The following is a 27,855-nucleotide window of genomic DNA, read 5'->3' on the forward strand; positions in this document are numbered from 1 at the left end:
AGTGCTAGTTCTACTCAGAGTAAACCCATGGACAGTAATGGACATAACGATTTTATACATACATCCTTTTATGTCCATTAATTTCAGTGAGTCTGCTCTGAGTAAGGATAATGTTGGCTCAAGTGATTGGTGAGGCTGCAGATCTTAAGATGAGGGTCAAGGGACCTCTTTGGCGTTTAAAAAAGGTGGTAATGAACTGCAATGCCTCTTCTGTGCTTGACTGAATTTTTAATAGGCTATAATAATTGCTTTACAAATACGTGTCGATTGAACACGCAGATCATTCCTCTCTGTTAGGTAAACGTGAAGGAAGAGGATGTGGAAACCAGAATGCGATGAAACTGATATTGCAGTAACTTATTTCAGGACTGTGGTCATTATGACTGGTGTTATAGTTTAATCTGTTTTCTTTTTTTGGCAATAGAACTGCAGCGACCAACGTTGAACTTATTATTATTGTTTTATTCAGAGGGCCTAACCAAATGATAAGTGAACGAATGTCACAACCACCTTATAAGGCAGTCTTCAAATTCCTCTTCAAAGACAACAGCATGCTATTCAGTTTGCACACTAGGGTTTGGGAAGGGGATTATGGTATGGGTAACATCTTCCCCCTCCTATTCAGTACTAAACAACAAAAAACCACCATGAATTCACTGTGGTGAAGGAAAGCACACAGTGTTTATACAGGCAGTAAACAACTCTTGGAAACAGTCCCGAGAAGAGTAAAATAAAATAAAATAAAGCCCACAGGGCTTTCCTTGACAGGTGGGGTAGAGGATAGTATTGCTGGAGGATAACTGCACTTTTATAAAAACATTAGATGCAGGAGTGCCAACTTGGCCCCGCGGTCGTGGGTGCCATGCAGCGTGCACCAAAATTTGTGGGTGCCTGGCCCCTTCGTGGGGAATTTTGTGAGTGCTCAGGGCCCCAGGGAGTTGGCACCTATGTTAGATGTACATATTTATGTGGGAGTGGTAGAAGTGGGGTGTGTTCAACCTCTTAAAGCGTTAGCCTTAAAACATTAGCTTTATATCCAGCCAACAAAAAGTGGTGTGGGTTGAGATACTTGCCCCTTCTTTGTCTTTTGCACTCTCTGCTGTTGTCCAGTTGCCTGGCCCCAGGTACGGATGGCCACATAATAGGAGCAGCTTTGCTAGCTGTGTGAGCATTAAAGCTGCCTACGCCAAGGGCCTTCTTGGTGGCTGCTCCCAGACTTTGGAACTCCTTCCCTGGAGAAGTTAGATGGGCTCTCCCTTGTAGGGCTTCCATCGGCAGGTGAAGACCTCTTCTTATTCCAGCAGGCTTTTGGGAACTGACTGGTCTTATTGAGATGGCTGGTGGTGCTGTACTGTTTTTATTGTTAATCACCTGTGTGTTTTTAAACAGTTCTTTCACATTTCTATAATTTTTTATTCTATGTTTATTTGGTCATCAATTATTGTTTCCACCCCTGTTTTTAGCTGTTCCTGTTTTATCTGTAAGCTGCCTTGAGTCCCTGTCAGGGGGGAAAGGTGGGGTATAAATAAATATACGACTACTAGGATCATAGAATTGCAGAGTTGGAAGGGACCCTGAGGATCATCGAGTCCAACCCCCTGCAAGAATAATGATACAACGCTGGTTTCTGAGCTTCCCATGCAGCATTCCAAGGGAACAGTTGGTTCTTAGCTGCTGAATCCTCTTCAGCTTGCGTGAAATGTGATGAGTGAGCTTTTTGGATGCCTTTGCAATCATTCAACTTGAGTTGGGCCATTAGGTTTACCCCGGATCCCAACATTTCTTTCCTTCTGTCTTCCCACCACCACACGCATACAAACATGCTCGTCTCCAGAAGGAGGTGCTTATATTAGGGATGGGGGAACCAATCTAACTGGTTCGTCTTTTCTGTTCAGCTCTTCCAAGTTGAATTCTCTACAGAGGATCCACTGAGGGCAAATTAGCTGTGCTGTCAACCCTGTTGATGTTAAAAACGAAGCTGCAAAGTCTGGAGTGCAATTCTGCATCGTTCTGTGCCCCAAGTTGCATGTGTGCAATGGAATTATTATTACCAGTTGCCTGTTTTGTTTCAGATGGTCTGAAAGATGTTTCCCTTTCCATTTGCAGGGGCACGTGTCAATGCCAAGGACAACATGTGGCTGACCCCTCTGCACCGAGCAGTTGCTTCAAGGAGCGAAGTGAGTGATATATAAACCACTGAGCCTCTTGGGCTTGCCAATCAGAAGGTTGGATGTTCGAATCCCTGTGACGGGGTGAGCTCCCGTTGCTCTGTCCCAGCCCCTGCTGACCTAGCAGTTCGAAAGCACACCAGTGCAAGTAGGTAAATAGGTACTGCTGCGGCAGGAAGGTAAACGGCGTTTCTGTGCGCTCTGGTTTCCGTTGCGCCAGAAGCAGTTTAGTCATGCTGGCCAAATGACCCGGAAGGCTGTCTGTGGACAAACGCTGGCTCCTTCGGCCTAAAAGCAAGATGAGCGCCGCAACCCCGTAGTCGCCTTTGACTGGACTTAACCGTCCAGGGGTCATTTACCTTTTACCTTTATATATCCAAGATATTGTGAAGCACCGGTTTCATGTATTTCGTTGGCAAAGTAAACAAAACAAATAATTTATGGACCATATTGACCCCACCCACCATCTGTGTTCCAGAAAAGAGTTGTGGGCTGAAGCACAGTTTAAAAAAAAATAAAAATCTATCAATAACGCTACAGACTTGCGGTACTTGAAAAAGGAGTAGATATTTTTAAAATATTAAGTGGTTTAGAAATGCTTTCAAATAAAAATAGCTAAATAAATGTGTATTTTATTTATTTAATCACCATGAAACTAGAAGCATCCTATCCTAAGGCTCAGAATTTGATAGACTGAGGGGAAGAGGAGGGAGGAACATGCACCCTCTGCCAAATCTGTGGCCATATGGCTTGGCAATTGTGATCATGTTTGTCTTTTCTAAGTTGCCGGGGCTGATTTGTATTGGCAACGCCAAACACAAGCCACCACTCAGGTATTGTGGCTTGCTAATGGCTTGATGAGTCTCCTATTTTGCTGTGTGCTGTAGACTGCAAAGAAAGAAAGAAAGAAAGCCACAATTTGTAGGTAGTTAGCTGTCTTCTGCTCAGTGGTGTGCTGGTTATGCAAGTTTCATGCATTCAGCTTTTAGAATATAATTAGAAACATGGCAGGTGTTCCCCAAGGTGAGACTGGTTGTTGAATGCATTGCATACTTTGACCTCCTGTCTGCGACCAACTTGGGCCAAAATGAAAACAATCTGTGGCTTTCATGAATGAGATGCAAAAAAACTGATCTCTTGTTTATTTATATCCCATCAAACATGGCTCCATAGAACCCTTTTTAGTAAGCCTTAACATGGGTAACTGAGTTTGCACCTCAGGATAGATGAGTGAGGTCTTGGTGTATGAGTGCTGCTCCTAATTGTACTAGAAAGGCAATTAATTCGACTTGCCTTGGAATGAAAGTACAGCAGGCAATTCTTAAGGAAGATCAATATTCAGGGTAGGTATGGTAAGCAAACATGTCCAAATGTGTAGGAGAAGAGAATAAAAACCAATGGCAAGTAGGTACTTAGCAAAGTTGATTAAAGCTGTGAATATGTTTGTGATGAAAGCTGTGCAGTTGCTAATGGACTACTCAGTATAGTTTAAATCAGGGGGGGGAACCTTTGTTCTTCCAGATGTTGTTGGACATTGCTGCCTTTTGGAGGTCATAGTCCTCTCTTGTCCAGGGATCAAGGTCCCAGACAACTGATCTAAACAAACCAGAATGTCCCAGATCTCAGCTGGTTCAGTAGCAGAAGCAGGGATATATTTGCCTGCTTCCGCCTGGTTAATTAATTAGCTGTAATCAAGGCCTTAGGCCACAAGGCTATTGCTGAAATTTCAGCTGGAACATTTAAGAAAGATATGCCTTTGCGATGCTCGCTGGTCGACCATTACTTACCTTGTATTATCTTTTTCCTGTCCACTGCCACTAAGGCGCTCACAGTCAAAAGCTGTAGGAAGGAAAAGTGTAGGTTTTGCTGAAAGCAAATTTTATTTTTAACTGAAGCAGAAATAGTTAGCCACTGCCTTCCAACATCCCGGCAGAGGATCTTCGTTAATGTGACACTTGATTTGTAGCGTAGCAGGAAGCAGAACACGGAAGATAATAAGACACTGGAATAACCTTGACATAAATGGGACATTCCCTAGAGATCTGCTGGCTTAGGCTGCAGCCCTGTGCACAGTTAGGTTGGAGGCACACAGCAGTTTTCCAGGCAGTGGGTATGATATAGCTGTTCACCTACATACACATTTCATTTGTCCAGAGTTGTCTGTCATCAGGCTAGTTTTAGAAGCACTGAGAAATCTTGCATAGCCTGTTTGAGAAGGATGATATTGGGCTGAGTGTGCACATCCTAAATCAGGTCACCTTGAAATCTGGGGAACCCCACCCTACCTCGATCCCCATCGTGCTCTGGCTCCAGCCTTAGACTGCTTTAAATACCATTGATGTCTATGGGAGTTAAGTGGTCTAGCTGCATGCAAGACTACTGCCATCAGTATTGCTAGCTTTTAGGGGAAAATGAGTGCCGCATGCTTTTAACTAGATTGTTTTTATTTATTCTGTATTCTATAACTGATAATTTAAAATGGTGTAAACCACCCTAAATCCCAGGTTGGAAGAAAGGCAGGAAATAAATACAGTGGTACCTCCAGTTATTGACGGGATCCATTCTGGAGGCCCGGCCGTATCCCGAAAAGTCCGTAAATGGAGGCACCCTTCTGTGCATGCACATGGTGCGATTGAGCGCTTCTGTGCATGCATGCTGCTCACAGATCACTTCTGCGCATGCATGCGCTGCGAAACCCGGAAGTATACACTTCTGGGTTTGCCGCGTTCACAACCCGAAGATTACATATCCAGAGGGATACATAACCCGAGGTACCACTGTATATTAAATTATTATTTATGTGAACCTACCTTATTTACTTCCTGAACCAACGCACGAACCAAAATGCTGCTCTTCTTTTAAATTCTTCCTTTCTCTAAATTTTGCAAAATGTGTAAACGTGTACAAAAAGCGTATATTAGGGGAAGTATGCACAAAACGTTTATGTTAGTGCAAATAGCATACGTAAATGTGTTAGATTAGGAGAAGCTGACCTGAGAAAAGGGATATCTTAGGAGCAATACATATACAAATGTGTACAAATTTTCATGTGAACTTAAAATGTTCACAAGTGAAGTTGAAATGGAGCAAGCCGAATTTTAGATTGTGAAAAATGAGGGACTGAGAGAAACTGAACTGGACAGATTTTGTCCATTCCTAAGAAAAAACACAAAACAACCAAGCAGGGCTGAATTTTCAATGATCCCATCCTCTCATTCTAAGCTGCCATTTTTGTGTTTGCATTTTCATCATCCAAACACTGAGTCGAGGCAATGCGTGCCGGTGAATTGGCTGCTGAGTGTGTCTTCTTTTTAAAAAGTTGCAAGCTGGCTTTTCTCCAGAGATGGATGGAATTGCTTCAGCAACCATTGGAGCACTTGCCAAGCCTGGAGGCACAAATCCTTGGAGCTCATTTCTGAAGTTGAGGACTGTCAGGTCACTCCTGGAGTTTCCCAGCTGCTGGCTTCTGACAAAAGTCCAGTGAAAGAAATCTCTTAACGGAATACAAATGCTTGGAAAGAAATGAAAGTTGGGAGGGAGGAGATAGTGGGTCTGCACACATTAATAGCAAAGGTTAAACAGCCAGCTATAAAAAGCAAAGAGGTACAGCTATGATCTTTATGACCCAGAATTGCAAGCTACTGGGTTTGTTTCATATGTCAGAGCTGATGATTTCGATTTAATATGACAGTCTGGCTGACAAGATGGATTTGTAAACCCTTTAATATATATTGATTCTGAAGTGTAACCCCCTTTGCTGTGAAACGCTGAAATAGTGATGTGGAATGCATATTGTATGCCATAGGTGACAACTCCTGGGGGCCCGAGCACCCACAAAATTCCCCATGAAGGGGCTGGGCACCCTCAAATTTCAGTGCCACGGCTATGCATGCTGCATGGCACCCACGGCCCTGGGCACCCACAGTTGTGGGACTAAGTTGGCACTCCTGTTGTGTGCACACTTTAGGAGGATTCCCCCCCCCCCGGCATAACCTTCCTTTCAGTACATGCATTCATGTACACTTATCAGTCTCTTTGTGGGGGACAGCTGGGCATGCTGTTCTCCCGGTCCATGAGGTCGCACAACTCCCCAGGCCTGTCCCCCCAAACATCCGTCAATATTAAGCTGCTTCATGTGTGATGGTGGCACACGACTAGAGGCTGTGTGAAAAGGTAAAGGTAAAGGGACCCCTGACCATTACGTCCAGTCACGGACGACTCGGGGGTTGCGGCACCACCACACATCAAGCAGTTTAATATTGATGGATGTTTAGGGGGACAGTATAAACGGCCTTGGTCCAGTGTACCTGAAGGAGCGTCTCCACCCCCATCGTTCTGCCCGGACACTGAGGTCCAGTGCCGAGGGCCTTCTGGCGGTTCCCTCGCTGCAAGAAGCCAAGTTACAGGGAACCAGGCAGATGGCCTTCTCAGTAGTGGCACCTGCCCTGTGGAACGCCCTCCCACCAGATGTCAAAGAGAAAAACAACTACCAGACTTTTAGAAGACATCTGAAGGCAGCCCTGTTTAGTGAAGCTTTTAATGTTTAATAGACTATTGCATTTTAATATTCTGTTGGAAGCCACGCAGAGTGGCTGGGGAAACCCAGCCAGATGGGCGGGGTATAAATAATAAATTATTATTATATTATTATTATCTCGCTTTACTGGCTGAAGGAGCTGGTGTACAACTTCCGGGTCATGTGGCCAGCATGACTAAGCCGCTTCTGGCGAACCAGAGCAGCACATGGAAACGGCGTATACCTTCCCACCGGAGCGGTACCTATTTATCTACTTGCACTTCGTGCTTTCGAACTGCTAAGTTGGCAGGAGCAGGGACCAAGCAACGAGAGCTCACCCCATCACGGGGATTTGAACCGCCAACCTTCTGATCGGCAAGGCTCTGTGGTTTAACCCACAGCGCCACCCGCGGCTGTGTACACATTACCAACTCAAAATTCAGCTATGTCCTTTTCTCAGTTCGGATCGAAGCTGGGTGGTGGTGGAAAGGGGGACTCCACACATCAAAATGCAGCATTTGATGAGAAATGACAGGATAGATACAGAATAGATATGGATTGTGGCTCACATTCTGTGGCTTCCCAAACCGGCGGCGGGAGCACATTGGATGCAGAGTGAATGGGTTCTGTGCACAGCCGATATCTCGAATACTAAAGGGTTGTATTTTATTTATAGCGGTGGAGTGATGTGGCCACAATGCAGGAGATTCACACGTCTGATCCGCATTTATAATAAATGCTTGCTTGTAAGAATTTAACTGTGCTGCCTTTGTAGGAAGCAGTGCAAGTATTGATCAAACATTCGGCTGATGTGAACGCCCGGGACAAGAACTGGCAGACCCCCTTGCATGTAGCAGCTGCAAATAAAGCCGTGAAGTGTGCCGAAGTGATCATTCCGCTTCTGAGTGGCGTCAACGTCTCTGACAGAGGGGGCCGGACCGCGTTACACCATGCAGCTCTGAATGGCCATGTCGAAGTGAGTGGTCTTAATAGTGTGGGCTGCTATATAGCTCGGGACCTTTTCATATCAGTGCATGGGAAGGCAAGCATTTTTCTTAGTTGCTATTCGTGGTGTTAGCCCTGAGTCGAGTGCCAGCATTATTTAATCGCTCCCCGTGTAATGGATCAGGAGATAACTTTGTTGCATGGAATAATAATAATAATAATAATAATAATAATAATAATAATAATAATACATCTGCTCTCTTTAGTCATAATTGGCCAATGACAAATGGTGATGAGCTTGACGTGGAAGTTATAGATACTGTCAATGGAATCTCAAAATATTCCTCTAGAATGAAGAGGGGAAAGAACCCCTACTTAACTGTAAAGGTTTGGGTTATTTACAGGGAAAGCTTTAGTCAAAAGATAATCGGCACAGTTGAGCTGCATTTTTCTAGAAGTTTTTTAAGCCTCATCTAAGATTGATTGGGTGCTCTAAAATAATGCTCATAAGAACCGATTGAATACTATATTATGAGAATTGATATTATATTTCATCAGAGCATTACATCATAAGCACCTCTATGACATAGCAGTCTTCATTAAATGGATTCCTGTCCTGTCCACAACAACAACAACTGCTAATTGCTTTTTTTTTTTGACGTTCCTTTGTCTGCTTGCTTCAGATGGTGAACTTGCTTTTGGCTAAAGCGGCGAACATCAATGCCTTTGACAAAAAGGACCGGAGAGCTTTGCACTGGGCTGCGTACATGGGTAAGAGCTTCTTTTTAACTCTTTGACAAAAATGGAAATAACAAGAGGCAATGAGATTCTTTTAAACCCATTTTGAAAAATGCAGATTGAAAGTTGCAAGCTCTTGAGAATTTGCACCATCTATATACTGGCCAAAAAAGCTGGAAAACATGGATTCCATTCCTTAAGGAAAAATCCTTATCATGAAAAGAAAGATAGTAATGGACACTACTGAGCAGCTGTCAGTTGAGCCTTCCTGCAGTTGTGCTTTAAAAAAATCCCAACTCTTCTTTCTTGAACTTAATAAGCACATGTCTCACACTTTTCATTGTTCATGATACAGACATGATGATTTTTCTAAGGCCATCTTCTGACTTGGATGGTTTCGTAGTGACCCCAGTCTGATTCTTCAGTTTCTAGCCATTGAACTACAGTGATACTTGAATGTGGAAGTAGGGTTAGGGATGGATCACTCATGCACATTCGTTACTTGTTGACTGTAGCCTCATGTGCTGACTTGTATGGGTCCTCGTAGATTAATCCACACAAATTGAATTTTTTGTATTATTTCATGTCAGCTCAAGCACAATACCTTTCAATTGAGACAGTTGACACATTTGGCTGAGGACCATCAAGAGCAACCAGGTTACGATAGATTGAACAGTGTGCGTCTGTGTTGTGAGAGTTGCCTTGTACTCACGTGGACGTTAGCAAGTTGAATGTGTAAGGTTACTAATTAAAGGAACATGCTGGTTCTATCAGTGCTTGGCTTGGGGCTCGGTCAGAAATCACAGATTGTACAAACGCAAGTCACTTACGTTAATCTGGGCAGGTACAAAGTGAGGGCGAAAATTAGATGCAATGACAAATGTGGGTTTTGCTGCAAAAAGAGCAATTCTCCCTCGTTCGCCCATAATGTGTACTTGTATGATGTTATCATGTAAAAGTTACCTTTTGCATTTCATCACCTCTGCTCTAGCCTATTGGTTGCTGCTTGGATTTTAACATGGTGATGTCATATCACACATATCTATAACTATAAATTGTGGACACAATGGACACAGTAGAGGTGGAACTTGTCCATGGATGGCCTTTTCTTTTTGGTGGAAAGTTCGTATTTATTGTTGGGTTCAGTTCTGCCTTCACTCATTGACAGACCTTCAGAGATGGTTTAATAATTCAGTCTTTCAGTCTTGCAAGTTGATAAGTGCAAGAGGCATACTAAAAAGCACTTTGCACTCATTGTTTGGACCAGCTAAGCTCAGTGTATGTGGACAGCAGGGACAACATTCACTGCTTAAGGACTTGCTGTGAGCCTGCCTGGCTTCTCACTGGCATAGAGCAATCTTCACAGTGGGAATGATCATTTGTCCATTAATGCTGGGCTGTTTCAGAGAAAATGTGCCAATAATAATAATAATAATAATAATAATTTATACACCGCCCATCTGGCTGGGTTTCCCCGGCCCCTATGGGTGGCTTCCAACAGAATGTTAAAATACAACAATCTATTAAACATTAAAAGCTTCCCTAAACAGGGCTGCTTTCAGATGTCTCCTAAAAGTCGGGTAGTTGTTTTTCTCTTTGACATCTGGTGGGAGGGTGTTCCACAGGGCGGGTGCCACTACCGAGAAGGCCCTCTGCCTGGTTCCCTGTAACTTGGCTTCTTGCAGCGAGGGAACTGCCAGAAGGCCCTCGGCACTGGACCTCAGTGTCCGGGCAGAACGATGGAGGTGGAGATGCTCCTTCAGGTATACTGGACCGAGGCCGTTTAGGGCTTTAAAGGTCAGCACCAACACTTTGAATTGTGCTCAGAAACGTACTGGGAGCCAATGTAGGTCTTTCAAGACCGGTGTTATGTGGTCTCAGCGGCCGCTCCCAGTCACCAGTCTAGCTGCCGCATTCTGGATTAGTTGTAGTTTCCAGGTCACCTTCAAAGGTAGCCCCACATAGCGCATTGCAGTAATCCAAGCGAGAGATAACTAGAGCATGCACCACTCTGGCGAGACAGTCCGCGGGCAGGTAGTGTCTCAGCCCATGTCTCCCAGGGAGACTTCCACTTTCCGTGATAGTTTATTTCTGGGCTCAGCGGGTACAAAGCCAGCCACTACATGGTTATGTCAAAGATATGCTAGTGTACAGAAACACTGGAGGGGAAATGCACCATTAATTCAAAATCATTGCCATCCTTTGAACGCTTCTAATTTTAGAATGCTAGAGAACTTGAGTCAGTAACCAACTTTTAAGGGTTAGCTGTAGTAATTAACAATAGCATCATCGATAAATAAAACAAGAAACAAAACGAAAACCCTCTATATCTGTGCACTGTGAAATTTAGCAGAACAAAAGCGAGTCATTAGTAATCCTTTTCTGAAATCTTTACTTTTCCAGCTGTGCATTCAGCACATTCCCTCACAGTTTTACTGTTAAGGCCACATGTTACCAGCCTTGCCGTTATTAGAAAAATAATCCAACTATTTTGCTAGGAATATTTGGTAACAGTGAGGGTGTTTTGATTGAGGTTTGAAGCTTTTAGAGACCTTTTGGTGAATAGACTTTCTGCATGCGAAAAGAAAAAGCCTCATTATTGGGATAGTTCTGTGTTGTGTATGTGACTTGAGGAGAGGCTGAAACCAAAAAGACACAGTTAATGATAACCAGCTGTGAACGTTTCTTTGTCTGAATGAATGAGTTCTTGAATCTGAGTTGCATTGAAACATGAAGCAAAGCTGAAGGTGGAATTCAATAGATAACTACTTAAAATTATTTGTATATTTCTGTATGCACATACTCATTCATAGGAATACCTGTTTTAGTTCTTTGAAACGTGTTGGTTTTGCACCCCTTTTTTTCTTGGCTTAGGATTCTCTATGTTCATTCCACCAAAAGTTCCTTTAGATGAAACTGTTCAAGAGAGAGGGCTACAAAAGTGGCTTTGTCTTGAGTCTTGACTGATGCCATTCATGCAACTGGTTCAATAGATGATATTAATAAAGTACCTATTTTTGGAGCCTCCTAACGTCATGCTGATTTGTCACTGGCCCACTGAATAAAGGGAAAAGTAAGAAAAGAGTATCTGCAAAATATACAGAGGGAATATGGAAGAACTGGGTAATATAGGCCTGCTCTATGGGTCTGTGTCCCCCTCTCACCCTCCAGACAAGGCATGACACCTGTAATTATTATTTTTTCTATGTCTGGTGTACACACCCACCCACCCACACCCCAGTCTTGTGTTAATAGGGTTGGCCAAAGTCTTTCACTACCCGAGACAGAGAAGCAAATCTCTCTCCTCCCTCCCTCCCTCCCTCCCTCCCTCCCTCCCTCCCTCCCTCCCTCCATGAAAGTACCATCGTTCCCAATGTTAGTGAATATATTTTGACATCTAAGGCTGAACCCTGGCAGTAAAAATACAATAAGAAAAAAAATGAACAATGAAGAATTTGCTGCCCTTTCATGACTTCTACAATCCGATGTCTGAGGCAGTTGCCTCGTTTTTCCTAAACGTAGAGCTAGCTCTCTGTGTTAATGAGAAATACATTCAGCTTGCTTCCTAGTCAACCTGTGAACACACTAGAGTGTGGTTTGACATTTCTCCAAGGCAAATACAGTGTGTTTATTCAAAACATTCGCCCACGTTTTGAAGTTTCTCACTGCAGGACTGTGTAGAAGGGAGGAGGTCCAACAGTGACCCACAATACAATTTTTGATGGATTATCTAGTAACTACAGGTTTTTGCATTTTGCTACATTGGAGGACCTTGATCAGAGCAACGACATAACTTCAAACAAAGATTTTAAGCAGGAATATATACAAAGTATCACAGTTAGTTATATCTACTATGCATGTTAGGGATGCAGGTGGCACTGTGGTCTAAACCACTGAGCCTAGGGCTTGCCGATTGGAAGGTCGGTGGTTCGAATCCCTGCGACGGGGTGAGCTCCCGTTGCTTGGTCCCAGCTCCTGCCAACCTAGCAATTCGAAAGCACATCAGAGTGCAAGTAGATAAATAGGTACCGCTCCAGCGGGAAGGTAAACGGCGTTAGTCATGCTGGCCACATGACCCGGAAAAACTGTCTGCAGACAAACGGCAGCTCCCTCGGCCAGTAAAGCGAGATGAGCGCCGCAACCCCAGAGTCGTTTGCGACTGGACTTAACTGTCAGGGGTCCTCTACCTTTACCTTTTTACTATGCATGTTGGGAGGTTGTTTGCTCACTATACATTTGGACAGCTCTTGAGATATCATAACCAAATTTTGTGTGGTGGTTCCTGAGATCAATGAGCAAGTTTTCCTCTGTTTGGATGTAACTGGATGCCATTTTAAATCAAGATGGTAGACTGAAACTTTCAAAACTGCACTGGTTTTTGTTTGCTAAGAATTCCTAGGTAATGCTGGGTGCGAGGCTGCCAGTTCATTGTAACTAAATTGTTAAGAGATCTATTCTTTGTGAATTTTAAAAATGCAGTGGTGGACCACTGGAATTCTTGTTTGAATAAAATGGGTGGTAGACCACATAAGTGGTGGTATGCCCCTTCTGCCAATCTTAGCACCCAAGAGGGTGTGCAGGGAAGGAGGTGGAATTTTAGGGTTTGGGGGCCTGAGTCGTTTAGGGCTTGAAATGCTAACGTGATCACATTGAGTTACTTGATTTACGAGTAATGCTCTATTTCTCTTTTCTAAGGCCACTTGGAAGTTGTTGCATTGCTGATCAGTCACGGTGCGGAGGTGACATGTAAAGATAAGAAGGGTTACACTCCACTTCACGCTGCTGCATCGAATGGGCAGATCAGTGTGGTGAAACACTTTCTCAATCTTGGTGTGGAGGTAAGAAGCAATTAATAATATTTTTAAACAGGCTAGTGAACACAGGGCACACTTGTGATTTTAGTCGGTATGATTCCTTCCTGTTGGAATTTTCATCCTGCTATGAAATTAGATTCTCACTGCCTTTTTAAAATTTATTCTCTCATTGGCAAGGTTTATGGAGGAACCCATTTTGTCACCTGGGTTATTGGTTTTCTCATTTTTCTTGCCCATGATGCTAATATACCATAGCAGTTGAGAGTGACATGTTTAGGTGTGATTATCTTGCCTTCCTTTCTCCACCAGGCTTGAAATAAAAATAGGAATTCAGAGTGTGGGTGAATACATAGGGGGAGGTACCTCTGAAACCTATAATATATACCAGTTGTACGACTGGAAAATGAGGGTAATAACTTCCATGTTGATAGGCAGACTTTTTCCATATTTTTTGCAGTGTCATTCCCTCATCTGACCAAGTAGATAATCTATTCAGCAGTGAGCTAAAGTTCTTTTACCTAGATGAAGTATGAGGACAGGGAAACCTTTTTTTTCCTAATTATTTTATTATTAAATTATTATAAATTTTCTTCGAAATTTATATTCAATGCCAGAAAAGATCAGGCAGTCTAAAGATTCTCCTTGATGATTTCCATCAAAACATTGAAGACACACATTCCATCAAGAAGATATGCAACACAATGGATTTTGTTTTAAAAGTTGCATCATGAAATAATAGGTTAGAGTAAAGAGAGAGAGGTTTCAGAACAAATATTTCCTTGTTAGGGGCGTTAAAGTTCAATTGTCTCATTTGGAAATAAACTAGAACAATGGGACTTGACATCCCTAGCAAAGTAAGTTCTTTACAATTATCACTTTTATTTCGTAGTTACAGGTGGGTAGCCGTGTTGGTCTGCCATAGTCGAAACAAAATAGAAAATTCTTTCCAGTAGCACCTTAGAGACCAACTGAGTTTGTTCTTGGTATGAGCTTTCGTGTGCATGCACACTTCTTCAGATACACTGAAACAGAAGTCACCAGATCCTAAAATATAGTGAGGGAGTGGGGAGGAGTATTACTAAGAAGGGTGGTGGGAATGGGTGATCAGCTGAAAGGTGTGGAAAACCTGTTGATGACTCTTAATGGCTGCAATTAGTCTTACAGGAAAAGGCAAGGGGTGAGATGGCTAAAGATAGCTTTGTTATGTATAATGAGATAAGAATCCAATGTCTTTGTTCAGACCAGGTTTCTCTGTGGTTTTAAGTTTGGTGATTAGTTGCAATTCAGCCACTTCTCTTTCTTTTATTTTGTAGTGTGATTTTCCTATTTCCTGGCGTTGGTTTCCTATTTTCTTGAAATAATACTTTCTTCCACTTACAAAATTTTCAAGACTTAAGGCTTGTTATTCTTCACTGTCACTTCACATAAATTTTGAAGGGGGAAAAGGCCTCGCCCCCCACCCCCTATTTCTGGGTCTAGTTAAAAGCTTTCTAGTTCATAGCTACATTGATTTACTTAATATTTTCCATGGGGAACTCTCTCTCCCTCTCTCTCTCTCTCTTGTCTAAAGGGAAGTACATACCTAATTAATTGCTATTTACTGGAGTATTTTTGTCAATGAAATCTGCTCGCATACAGGAAAAAGTCATGTCCTGTAACTCTCCAGCTATGTCAACATGCAGTCAGCGGTGGGTTAGGCAAGGCTAGGGAGCTGATGTCTGTAATTTAATTAAATTGGCCTTGTTTTGTTGCAGATTGATGAAATGAACGTCTACGGAAATACTGCACTTCATATTGCTTGTTATAACGGGCAGGATTCTGTGGCTAACGAACTGATTGACTATGGAGCTAATGTCAACCAACCTAATAACAGTGGATTCACTCCCCTGCATTTTGCTGCTGCTTCTACACATGGAGCTCTTTGTCTGGAATTGTTAGTAAATAATGGAGCAGATGTTAACATTCAGGTAAAACAATAGATTTCACACCTTTAGTTTTAATTGCCTGAGCTTGATCTCTGCAAACTGGGTGCAAATGGAAGCAGAAGCCCAGAAACCTCTTGGGATGCTTCCACACCTTGCATTTCCTTCTCATTCCACTTTTAACAGATTATGGGATAGTCACACTACCATCCACACCTCTTTGCATTTTATGTTTTTACGTCCATGGTATCCCATCCACGCCAGTGGGGCAATGCATGTCTGAAACGGCCTGTTTTGCTCATGCACAGACCGTCCCCTTTCTCCATGCTTCCCATCCACTACACCTCACTTGTATGCGTAAATACACCAAAACCAGCACTTTGTACTTAGCCTGGTAGTTCATTAGCAGCCCATGTGACATGTTGGCGATATTCTGCTCCAGGGAGCAGTCGAGCCACTGCATTTTGTACCAGCTGCAGCTTATGGAGTAACCTCAAGGGCAAACCCACTTAGATCACATTGCAGTAATCTGGCCTGAGGGTTGCCACCGAATGGATGATGGTGGTGAGGTCATCCCGATGCAGAAACAGCCGTAGTTTTCTTTCTAGCCAAAGCTGGGGAAAGGCACTCCTAGCCAGTGAGGTCACCGGGGTCTCTAGTGAAAGAGAGGGGATTAGGAACCTCCTCCTTCAGGGGGAATACGACCTTAACTAAAGTAGGGAATTGACCAATTATCCAGACTTGAGTACCACCCACCCACAGCCCCTCTGTCTTTCCATGATTCAGTCAGTTGTAGTTGATAGATTCACATAGTTTCCCCAGGTTGTGATTCTTTTTATCCCTTTTGGGTAGAAGTGAGAGCTGCCTGTAGAAAACAATGGAGAAATCCAGGATTTTATCGTAGCTCTGATATTCTCCCTTACAGCAAAGGTGAGGGCTCTTTCCAGGAAATATCTCTGCACCCTCAACATTCTGTAGGTCCTGGAAGCACACAGTAACATTTGAATGGTGCCTTTAATTTAAAAATAAAATAACACACACATACACACACACACGTGTTTCTGCACACCTAGGGAGACCTCTGAATGAAACCACTACCTTACTTTTGGGTGGCTCTCGTTCATTTCTAAACTGATAATTTTAGGTCAGGGTTCCTCAGACTCGGCCCTCCAGATGTTTTTGGCCTACAACTCCCATGATCAGTAACTAGCAGGACCAGTGGTCAGGGATGATGGGAATTGTAGTCTCAAAACATCTGGCGGACCGAGTTTGAGGAAGCCTGGTTTAGGTGGTCGAAGATGAATGGCTGGATTTACTAACAACCCGTAACATTTCAGGACACCTTGCAACCCCGTACTTATGATTAAACTGAATTGTGGTCAAATGGCAGTGGTCAGTTTGGGGGCATTTCGTTTTGTTTTTGACAGAGTAAAGATGGGAAGAGTCCGTTGCACATGACAGCTGTGCATGGGAGGTTTACGCGGAGTCAAACTCTCATTCAGAATGGTAAGAAGGTTCTTCCTGTTTTCTTCCTGATCCAAAGAAAGCATTAATGGGGGTGTTCATTGAGTTTCAATTAATTTGAATTTGTTTATAAGTTGCTTTTCTGCAACAGTATTCAAAGTGGTGTACAATTCCCTCCCAACTCAAAGCAGATCAGCCAAAAGACACAGCAGAAGCTGCAGATAAGATTGAATTATCTTCAGCTTTTAAGTTTTTCACACAAGCATGTTATAATTCAAAACTCGAAGCAGCTAAATCATCACATTACAAAAGTAATCCTATACATACCGGTACTTACCTGGGAAGTGATTTCAATGGGACATAAACCGTATTTTTCCGTGTATAAGATGTCCCCGTGTATAAGTCGACCCGTATTTTTTTAACCCCCAAAATTAAGAAAATGCACTATGCACTATCTGTGTATAAGACTACTCCTTACTTTAAACTTCAAAAATTTAGGGAAAAATATAGTCTTATACATGGAGAAATACGGTAATTCTGAGTAGACATGTATAGAATCACACTAAAAACCTTAGTGAGCAACCAAGTTTTGACTTGTTTCCTGAAAGAGCTGGTGGCTCCCTATCATGTTGGGGTAGGGCATCCCACAGATTAGTGAAATGACTGTATATTGGATTGTGTTGTTGTGACCATTTACCAGCAGCAGACTGTGGAATGTTTTCCATTCATAGGCGATGACATGCAGTCTTATTTTCTAATATAGAGCATAAGCCCTTCCCAGTTGAGTAATTCTAGCAATCTTCTACCTGCTGCTTTGCTTTATCTTGCCACTTTCTCTTAACAGTTGTGAATTAATACAGTCAGTACAGGCCAATCAGAGTCAGTTTAACATGATAGTACACCCAGGTATGGAAGTGTTATTGCCTGATTGTTTAGTTGCATGCAGGCTTGGTCATAGATAAACCAGATGACGGAGGTGGTTCTTTCTAATTTTGTCAGTTCGTCATATGACAAAGCTGCTGAGGTGTATGATAAAGAAAGAGTTTAATGATATATATAGACATTGTAGGTCAGCCTCCCCTGACTAGGTGCCTTCCATGGTAGATTGGGGGTTTAGATAAAGCCATCATGTCTAGTTCTGGCCTCAAAAAATATTTTCTGTCAAAGAAAATTTAAGACAAAAAACCTAGATATTCATTTTGCCTAAATCTGAAAAAGAAATTTTATAGCATCCTTTACTGATGAGTAGAACATGTTGTTGTTGTTGAATTATAATGTACCATAAGATGTGTAACCAATGTATTGACACTTACTGGAGAAGCAACGTGAACAAAATATTTCCGCATATTTGGTAGAGATGTGATACACACACACAGTGAGCTAAATAACTTCCACAAAAGAAGAAATCTTACCTAGAAAGTTGCAAGACGGAGCTAGAGGTGAACTTGCTAACTGCATTCAAAACTTAGCATATAGTATATTAGTTTTCTATCTAAAGTATATTAGTTTTCTATCTAAAGGGATTATTAAATGCTCTGAAGTTGAACAGATATATTTATTTATATGTAAAGGTAAAGGGACCCCTGACCATTAGGTCCAGTCGCGGACGATTCTGGGGTTGCAGCGCTCATCTCGCTTTATTGGCCGAGGGAGCCGGCGTACAGCTTCCGGGTCATGTGGCCAGAAGCCGCTTCTGGCGAACCAGAACAGTGCACAGAAACACCGTTTACCTTCCCTATTTATCTACTTGCACTTTGGCGTGCTTTCGAACTGCTAGGTGGGCAGGAGCAGTGTCTGAGCAACAGGAGCTCACCCTGTTGCAGGGATTTGAACCGCCGACCTTCTGATCGGCAAGCCCTAGGCTCTGTGGTTTAACCCACAGCGCCACCCGTGTCCCACCTATTCATATGAGCGAGAGGGAAATTATTAAGTAAACTTTTCACAATTGCATGGCAATAATTTTCAGGTGAGCCTGTATAATATAACATCACACACTCAGTCATTATTCCTGCTGTAGGAACACAGTGAGTGCGTAGCTAATGCCTAGCTTATACATTCATACCCTGCCCCCGAAATAGTTTATTTTGTGACTAGTGAGAAGACTTAAAATAACTTGCATCATCTCTTCAGGCTGGTGTTGATGAGTGACCTATATTCCTAGTGAGTAATGTGAAATCTTTGGTAGCTGAATTGCACTTGATCCTTATGTGTTATTTCTGTGTTAAAAATGTCATTTCCAGGAGGTGAAATTGACTGTGTTGATAAGGATGGCAACACCCCTCTCCATGTGGCTGCAAGATATGGACATGAGCTTTTGATTAACACCCTAATAACCAGTGGAGCTGACGCTGCCAAGTAAGCTGCTGAAGAAATACATTTTTTGGATGGTTTAGCAATGATTGACTGTATAAGGTTTGTTGTGAATATGCTAGCACATAAGTCCTCATTCAACATGTAACCATATGGATTATGTGGTTGCAAATTCTTGTTTTTTAAAGATACCTAATTCCTGGCTGATACCAAATAAATGTCAATAAAACCACAGAAGGGAAGGAACAGCATATGTTTAACTATCTTCACCGAAACCACTGTGAATTAAAAAGGGTATTTAACTTTGGTTGGATTATATTGGGGTCAGCAAACTTTTTCAGCAGGGGGCCAGTTCACTGTAACCTCAGACCTTGTGGGGGACCGGACTATATTTTTTTTGGGGGGGGGGGAATTAATGAATTCCTATGCCCCACAAATAACCCAGAGATGCATTTTAAATAAAAGGACACATTCTACTCATGTAAAAATGTGCTGATTCCCGGACCATCCACGGGCTGGATTTAGAAGGCGATTGGGCCGGATCTGGCCCCCGGGCCTTAGTTTGCCTACCCATGGATTATATATATAACATTTCCAAAGCTAATTTAGTTATGTTGCTGTCTTTTGGATTCCACAGTTTAAGAACTTTTTATGCTTCTATTTGCAGTCGAAAATGGAAAATTATATAGTGTTTAGATTGTTGCTCTATATAGATTTAGAGGCGAGGTAGATCGGGAGGTGACCATTTTGAGAACTGCAACCTTTTTGGCTTGTTCCTTTATAAGTTTCAATCTGCTCCTTTTCTAAGTGTTTAAGGTAAAGAAGAGAGAGAGAAAAGAATGCCAGCATGAAAACTAGGTTGAGCAATCTGGGTTATCTGCTCAAAATTTCTATTACACGCTTCAGTGACCTGTAGGTTGATCAAATAAAACACCTCTGTCAGTGGCTGAAATGCCCAGTGAAGTGAAAAGCCGACTTGGAAGTATTGGGAAGACAGCCATTATAGAAGGAAATTAGTTGCCTGGGATCTAGAATGAAATTCTGAGACACCCATTTGTCAAGATCCTATTGCGATCTTCTAAGTAGATGTCCAGCAGTAGGGATTTTGCTGTGGAATGAGCAGAAAACAAAGCAGAATGTCATTAATTAAGACAGTTATGTGTTATAAAGGGATATGGGATAAAATCAAGACACGGACAGCTGGGTCATCAGCTTATCCTTGGTGTAGCAGAGGGAGCGCATTGCAGGAGAAAGACTGTCAGGCAAGACCTGTTTATATTCAGATGGGAATATTTTTAGGCTGTAGACAGAAATTATGCAATAGCTCGTCTATCAGAAGACAGAAACTGCGTTGGACCATTTACTGGTATTTATTTTTTGCAACATATGGAGGAGCTCTGCAGATTAATGCAATGGTTTTGCCAGCCTGTCTGGCCTCATATTTGTGTGTCACAGAGATTTCAAAGTGTTTGATATGGCAGGTTTCTTGCTAGGAGTTGTGTCATCATGAAAGTGGTCTGTTAAACACAGAGCCGAACAAGGCACCATTAGGAAACTCACGGATGCTTATTTGCTGTATTCAACCTAGCATTAAGCAGATCATTCTGTCCGGGCAAGGATTCCAGATTGTATATTAGAATAATCTCTCTCCCCCCCCTCCTCCAGTGTGGCCCCTAAATCTCTTCTGGGGATTCCCCTGACCCCCCAGAGCAGATTCGAGGACAATATGGGGGCATGGGTGGGGAGAGGAGAGGGACAAATTCCAGTTGTTTTAGTTCTGGCACAACTATTTAGTTGAATACTGTTCTCTGACTGTTGAATATGCCTAGGTTTCCCTGGGATGACAGCCAACACTTAAATAACTTCCCTCTTGAGTAGATTAAAAAACAACAACAACTCTGAGATGGGTCCACCTGATTTCTTTCTGAAAGGGTTTTTGCACAGAGGTTCTTTTGTTTTTTTTCAGATGTGGCGTCCACAGAATGTTCCCCTTACACTTGGCAGCGCTGAATGCCCATGCCGACTGCTGTAGGAAGTTGCTGTCATCAGGTAAGCAAAGGAGAAAGAAAATGCAACGCTCAGTTAACGTTGCAAGTGAGCTGCTTGTGGGTCCTTCTTTTGGTCAGGGTGGTGTGCTCACATTACTAAAATTTAAAGGCCTCGTTTCCTGTTTCCTGTTCGTGGCGCTAGTTGCATGTGCTTATCTGTACAAACCTCTACCTATGTGCATGCGTATGAATTCCTATCATCTGTACTGTTTGTGTTTGAAGCACAATGAATGCTTTTTTATTCCCTGGTGGCCATAGGGAATTAGGATTCCCGTGACCGGAACTTCTGTGCACGGTATGTTCCTGGTGGTGGGAAGTGGGTGTGGGGAAACTATTTTCAAGACTTCACCCTGCAGTAGCCTGAATATGTGCTCCATGGGGTTGAAGGACCCTGTTCCAGGAGTGGTGGGGTGCTGCAAGGAGAAGGAGAAACTTGGGGGGAAATGCTACCCCCCCTCCTGCCAGTGGAAGCCTGCAATGGATTGGAGTCTCTTCCATTAATGGAAGGAACCCTTCTGAAGCAGAAGCAACTTGGGATCCAAGGCTTAGGTTTCAATTCTATATCCACTTAATCTGGGAGTAAATCTCGCTGGATTTAGGCCCCACCTGCACTGCACATTTAAAGCAGTATCATACCAACCACTTAAAACAGTCATGGCTTCCCCCCCCCCAAAGAATTCTGGGCATTGTAGTTTGTTCAGGGCGCTGAGAGTCGTTAGGAGACCCCTGTTCCCTTCACAGAGCTATAATTATCAGAGTGGCTTAATCACCAATCCTTTTCCAAAGAGAACTCTGGGAATCGCAGCTCTGTGAGGGGAGTAGGGGGTCCCCTAACAACTCGCAGCACCTGAGCAGACAAGTATAGGATTATGTTGCTTGTGTGTTTTCAGAGTGAATGATAAAACTTCAGTGCATTGTAAAAATTAGGAAATTGGGGTTTCCCCTTACTGCCTTTTTTTTTAAAAGCGCTTTATCCTATTTTAGATTTCTAATTTGGATGTAATACAATTTTTATTATTATCTTATGCATGTGTAAGAACTCAGAAATATTATAATCCATATTAATATTAATATTAATATTATTTATAGATGAAGTTGGCTAAAAGGATATAGAAACCTTGTGCTGTACCAGTTTTAATGTCCCTGACTGCATAAATCAAGAGTCTTAGGATCAAATGTGTTGGGTGGGAACAAAATCCATCGCCATCAGTTTTGATGTGTGAGTGGAGGCCAGTAATAGAAGCAGTGAATAGGTTAAATTTTATTAAAAATGCCTCAACTATCCCAAGCCAATATCCCCACCTTTCTACCACGTCTGATGAAATTACTTCATTAGCATTAGCGCTATTGGTGTCTTCATGGGTTGGCTCCCCACATCTTGGCCTGCAGCTTCAAATGCCCCACCATTTTCAGCTCCCCCCCCCCCATGTACTGCTCCTTCTCCCCAAAATTACTAAAAGAACTGAACCCTTCTTGCCAATCTAAATAGTTCTTGAATCTTAGTTTTGTTTCATGCTTTTCGCACTTGGCTGCAGAGGCTGGCAAACAGCAAGACTCCATGCTCCTTGATCATCAGCACTGCAAATTTAAATGGAATGGGGAAGTTAGCTGAGGCAGGTTCAAATGCTGCTGTAGGACAGCAGCCCCCACTAAGGGCATTGCTTCTGAATGTAAAGGTTCGGTAGCTGGTGTGGAAATGGCATCGTGAACTGCCATTCGGGCTTTTATTTCTGACAGCCCTTTCAAAAATCGTAAGCCACGCTTACAAAGCCACACAACTGGCTTCACATACAGAAAGTTGGTGCCACGCAAATGTGATCACACAGGGTTTCATCCAGCTCCACACCCAAAAAGTTTGCACAGACAGCGGCCTCTCCTTCCTGATGACTAGGCCACGGGTGTTCCACATTTTCCGGTGGCGAAAATGTTGGGGAAGTAGGCCATTTTGTAATGTGGGAACAACCTCTGTGTTACGAAAACGGAGCTTCCCCTCCCACTGGGGCGAAAATGTGTCGTTTAAAATCCCCCACATGTTGTTCAGTGTATGGTTAGAAACTTTTCAACATTCATCATTTACGTCCCCGCTTCCTAAGCATGGATAGAAGTGCTTCGTTTAATCTGAGGTACAATGGCAGCTTGCCTTTCTCTGAAGAGGCCACCTCTGTTACTTGACTGTTCCTTTTTAAAGCTGCTGCGCTGAAGGAGGATAAGCCGCTCTCACTCCTGTCCTTGCATTTTTAGCAGCCCAGCTGTCTACTTAATTTTAAGACCACCAGTACTAGAGCGAACCACACTGGCAGAGCGTAACTGGGCAGCTGCACCTCCAAATTTAGGAGAGTAGTGCAAGAGTATTAGAAACACGGTTTAGGATTGCACCTCTCCATATCTCTTAGAGATTGTCCATACTTTCATCAGGGAGACCCACTCAACTGCTGAATCGGAGCAAATGTCACTCCACCCCATTGATATTTGCTCTGATTCAGTGGTAAAGTGCAGGTTTGTTATTGTTATTTCTTAGATTTATATACCGTCCTTCATCCATAATATCTCAGGGCGGTTCACAGAATAAAATACAGGATAAATACGAGCAAATAAGTAAAGCCAAGCAGACAAACAATAACCTCCCCCTGACCGTCCACACATTTAAAAGGGTGTGGAATATTAATCTGCCAAAGGCCTAGTTGAAGAGGAATGCCTTCGCCCGGCGCCTAAAATATATATAATGAAGGTGCCATTCGAATCTCCCTGGGGAGAGCATTCCACAAACGGGGAGCCACCGCAGAGAAGACCATGTTGTCACCTTCTGGACCACATGGACCTGGGGAGAGCATTCCACAAACGGGGAGCCACCACAGAGAAGACCATGTTGTCACCTTCTGGACCACATGTGGACGAGGAGGGGCACAAAGAAGGGCTTCAGACTAAGATGGTATATAGGAGGAGATGTGGTCCTTCAGGTATCCTGGGCTATTTAAGGCTTTCAAGTCGTTTAAGGTTTCCCCGTGGGAAAGTGGCCGGGCAAGCGAAAGTGTGGACGAGCCCATAGGTGACTCAGAAGCATATGAAGCTGCCTTATACTGACTCAGTCTTGTGGTTCATCTAGCTTAATAGTGTCTACAATGATTGACAGTGGCTCTCCCGGATCTGTTTATTTATTTCATAAAATCTATACATCGCTTGATTGTAAACAAAACAAAATGGAAAAACACCACCTCAAAGCGGTTTACAAACAGGAGTCTTTTTTGTGGTTGCAAAACATATGTTGTACATATTCTTTATAAATATTTATATTTATAAAGAATATGTTGTACATATTCTTTATAAATATAAATATTCTTTGTAAATATTCTTTATAGAGGTGGTAACAGTATTATGATTATTACTGTGCTTGGGTGTAGCCTTTTACTGCCCCCTCCCCGATCACTGAGGAAACACTAGTCTTCTACTAAACTTAAAAAACAAAAATAAAATCAGTTTACAACTTTTTCAAAAATACCGGTAGTTCCAAAACTGCTCAGGCATAAGAGGAAGTTGTCCGCTCATCAGTTGATATGGTGTCGCAGACATATAAAGATGCCAAGGACAGTAAAAATATCTTTTTTCCCCACAGTAGCACCAATTGAGCCGTGTTTAGGATTTTTATTGTTTTTTGTCAAAAAACAAAACAAAAACCCTTTCCAAGGAGTAAAAAAAAGGACAGAAACCATTCTCCCAGCAATAGGAAATAAACAAATAAACCCGTGTGCATGATGCAAAAAACAAAGCAGACAGAAATATTTCCACATCTGTGAGAATGTATTGTCCGAACGCTCCCTTAGGGGAAAATAATCACAATCCTCTTTCTCCCTTTCCCAAAGAATATCCATCCACTCCACAACTTAACGGTGGATTTTTTTTTACTGTGCCCTTGCTTCAATAAACTTTTGCTGTTTTCCATATAAAGCGTTTGCATTTTCCTAGAAAGTTACCCTTTCTTCCCCCACGCCCCCGCACAGAATCTGAAGCCATCAATAAATAAAAATCCTATTTGAGGCCTGCTGAGGCAATCTCTGTGACTCCCTTGTTTCCTTTGCAGAGCTTTCTGCCTTCGTGCCCTGCTGTCAGTTCTCTCGATAGCAATCTGCCTCATAAATGCCTGCTGCATGATTTAAATACTGATATAGCACAGGGCTGAATGTGAAAATAGATTCTTTCTGACTTTACGGTTCTTCTTTATGCAGCTGCCAAGCTTGAGCAGCCCCTGTCCGTTTCCATGACAACCTCTTGCTAACTACAGTTGTGTCTGCATTCTCTAATTTTTGTGTTGTTGGTGTTTTTCCCCCCGACTAACTGATTTTTCTGTCTCTGCAATGTTTCTTGCGGTTTAACTAGGACAAAAGTATAGCATAGTATCCATGTTTAGTAATGAGCACGTGCTGTCTGCAGGCTTTGAAATAGACACCCCAGATAAATTTGGAAGAACGTGCCTCCATGCTGCTGCTGCAGGAGGGTAAGTGGTTTTGAAATCGTAACTGCCAAGTTATATATAATTTCAGTTCTGTGGCCTCTCCGCAAAATAAATTGGTTCCAAATAAGGAATAGCGAAAGATTGCATAAAAAACGTTGTTTCCGAGGATTGGTATTTTGTGTTTCATGCATGCAGACTCACGTGCAGATAGAGCACTTGAGGAAAAAATCAACTCTGTGCCTGTTTAAGCAAACGCCACTGTTCTCCTACCATAGTCCTCATTTGAGTCTTCCCTCCTCTCCTGTGCCATTGTATTCTCAAGCACTCATGTGACTGCTGTGGTTTATCATGTAGGAAACCCCGTCTGCCAAGCTTAATCTTGCAAATGAATCGTGTGGCCCTTGCAATAAATTGGTTTTGTGGGAGCAGCATTAAATTAAAAGATGCGAGGCCTACATGGAATTCCATCTTCCTCCTGCCCCATTTGTCCATACATGCCGTGTCCTGTAATCCTAAACCACAGCATAGAATTCTGCATTGCTTCTCAGCAGGCTGCTAATTTAATGCATCATTTTTCTCTCTCAGCGGGGAACAGTACAGCTACTCCTTCCATGATAAGGGAGTTGCCACAGGTCCATGATAAGGGAGTTGCCACCATGACCTGATCTATGTGATACTATGTGAGACCCAGCATGTCTACTATGTCTACTGTGTTAGACAAGGAACCATAGTTTAACCTGGGCCCTCTGCTATAGCATACTTAAATACCCTAAAGGTTGATTTAAACCTGGATGAGAGTTAATAATAAGTGGCCTTATAGTGGCCTAGTACTAAAGAACTAGATGGTTCTTTACTACCTCTTCTGCCTGATTTATTTTTTTGGCCTGTCTTATCCAGGCCAGACCAGCTCAAAGAAGTGAACACTTTGTTCTTTTTTCATACGGGCCAAATAACTAAATTGCCATCCTGGAAGGCAAGTTGCCAGAAAGAGGGGGAAGCAATCCTCACCCTGTAATTCCGTAGCCAAAACTTTCATTTTAACAGACTTTGCCCTCCCCTTGTATCAAAGACTAGCCGTAAAACAAGTCTTAACTTCCACTGTTCCCACATTTGTGCATATCAGGACTTAGGTTTTAGCATGAGAGGGAGACTAAGCAGGCAACAGATTTCAAGGGGTTTGGTACAGTTCTGACGTTTAAGAGACAGACTGAATGAAAAACAATGTCAGCTTAAGTCCATCTCTTCCATTCATAAAAAGCCATGCATCCAACAAACGTCAATACTGGGGGAGCCAATGTACTGCTCCCCAAATGCTGGTCTTACAAGCCCCAGTCAGTATGGTGAATGGTATGAGATGATGGCAGTTGCAGTCAGCTGGAGGGCACTGCATGAGATACCCATTTAGCAAACTGAAGGCACGTCCCAAATTGAAGGAAGTTCTCCTGCACATAATAAACTTGCAACAATGAATGGGGACTGTGATTTCTTGACCAAAGTGAGGGTTGTGAAGGAGAACTTCCTGATAGAACGTGCCATTAATGTCTTAACCAATTTTTGAAATGAATTGGCTGCAGTGGTTCTTTCTGATTAAACAGTTGGGGTTAAATTTGTATAAATTAATTTAAAATAGTCCTTTGTTATATGCTCTGAATTTAATTCAGAAGGCATTCCAAGGATTTCTGTGTGTAGAGAAGAGATATTTATAAATTGTTCTTTCAGTTGTTCTTGCTTAGATTGCTTATCCTAGCTGGTTCTTCCCAGTCCCCAAACTGTTAATGGAGAAACTCCCCGCCCCTCCATCAATGTGAAGTGTCTGTTTTATTTCAATTCATGCATTCTCTTCCTTTCTTTGTCTTTTCAGTAACGTTGATTGTGTAAAACTCTTGCAGAGCAGTGGAGCAGATTTCAATAAAAAAGACAAACATGGAAGGTTTGTAATTTACTGCACTTTTTAAAATAAAAAATGAAAGACAAGACTTTAGCCTTATCAATACATGAGTATAGGCTTCTAAAACATTATCATTGACGAAAGCCACATAGCACAATTCCTGATGCTGGCATATTTCTGCTCAGATCTAGAATGCCACAGAGAAACATTGGGCTTCTGCATCCAGATCTCAAGTCTGCCTAAGGGCCCTGAGTACGTAGCACAGTCCTGATTTCATAGCACTGGGTTTTTCCCTCCCCTCCCCTCCCTCCCTCCTGAAGTTTTAGGTTATTTTTGATAGGCTGAAGTGTGAGCATCGGAGGATGAGAATGAGAAACTGAGACAGATGGTGGCAGTGGTTATACTTTGCTGTGGGGCTGCTCCTTATTTACATCTCCGGCTGAGCAGGATTGGGAAAAGGCATCCCCTGTAGTATATTGCTGCCTGAAGTGTAATGCCAAAAAATGCAGGTGCAGTCTACACTGAATCCATAAAATAGATTTTTGTTCTTTCTCTTAAAAAAAATAATCACCTGCCACCAATGGCTTATTCTTTC

General features: G+C 42.6%; 1 protein-coding gene across 6 annotated transcripts in view; it reads left to right on the top strand.

Annotated features, from left to right (window-relative positions):
- ANKRD44 (ankyrin repeat domain 44) overlaps window positions 1–27,855 on the top strand; it is a 136,753-nt gene that overhangs the window by 73,816 nt on the left and 35,082 nt on the right. For 3 of the 6 annotated variants that reach the window (XM_033168818.1, XM_033168793.1, XM_033168807.1), the window contains exons 4-13: window positions 2,107–2,177; window positions 7,460–7,660; window positions 8,313–8,400; window positions 13,063–13,205; window positions 14,936–15,148; window positions 16,531–16,609; window positions 18,808–18,922; window positions 20,844–20,926; window positions 25,297–25,414; window positions 27,234–27,302. In XM_033168818.1, coding sequence (XP_033024709.1) covers window positions 2,107–2,177; window positions 7,460–7,660; window positions 8,313–8,400; window positions 13,063–13,205; window positions 14,936–15,148; window positions 16,531–16,609; window positions 18,808–18,922; window positions 20,844–20,926; window positions 25,297–25,414; window positions 27,234–27,302 — 1,180 coding nt within the window. The remainder of the gene's footprint in view (window positions 1–2,106; window positions 2,178–7,459; window positions 7,661–8,312; window positions 8,401–13,062; window positions 13,206–14,935; window positions 15,149–16,530; window positions 16,610–18,807; window positions 18,923–20,843; window positions 20,927–25,296; window positions 25,415–27,233; window positions 27,303–27,855) is intronic. The other 3 variants (XM_033168824.1, XM_033168800.1, XM_033168815.1) reach the window with 1 other exon arrangement.

The sequence above is a fragment of the Lacerta agilis genome, chromosome 1 (assembly GCF_009819535.1).
Source record: "Lacerta agilis isolate rLacAgi1 chromosome 1, rLacAgi1.pri, whole genome shotgun sequence".
Lineage (NCBI taxonomy): Eukaryota > Metazoa > Chordata > Lepidosauria > Squamata > Lacertidae > Lacerta > Lacerta agilis.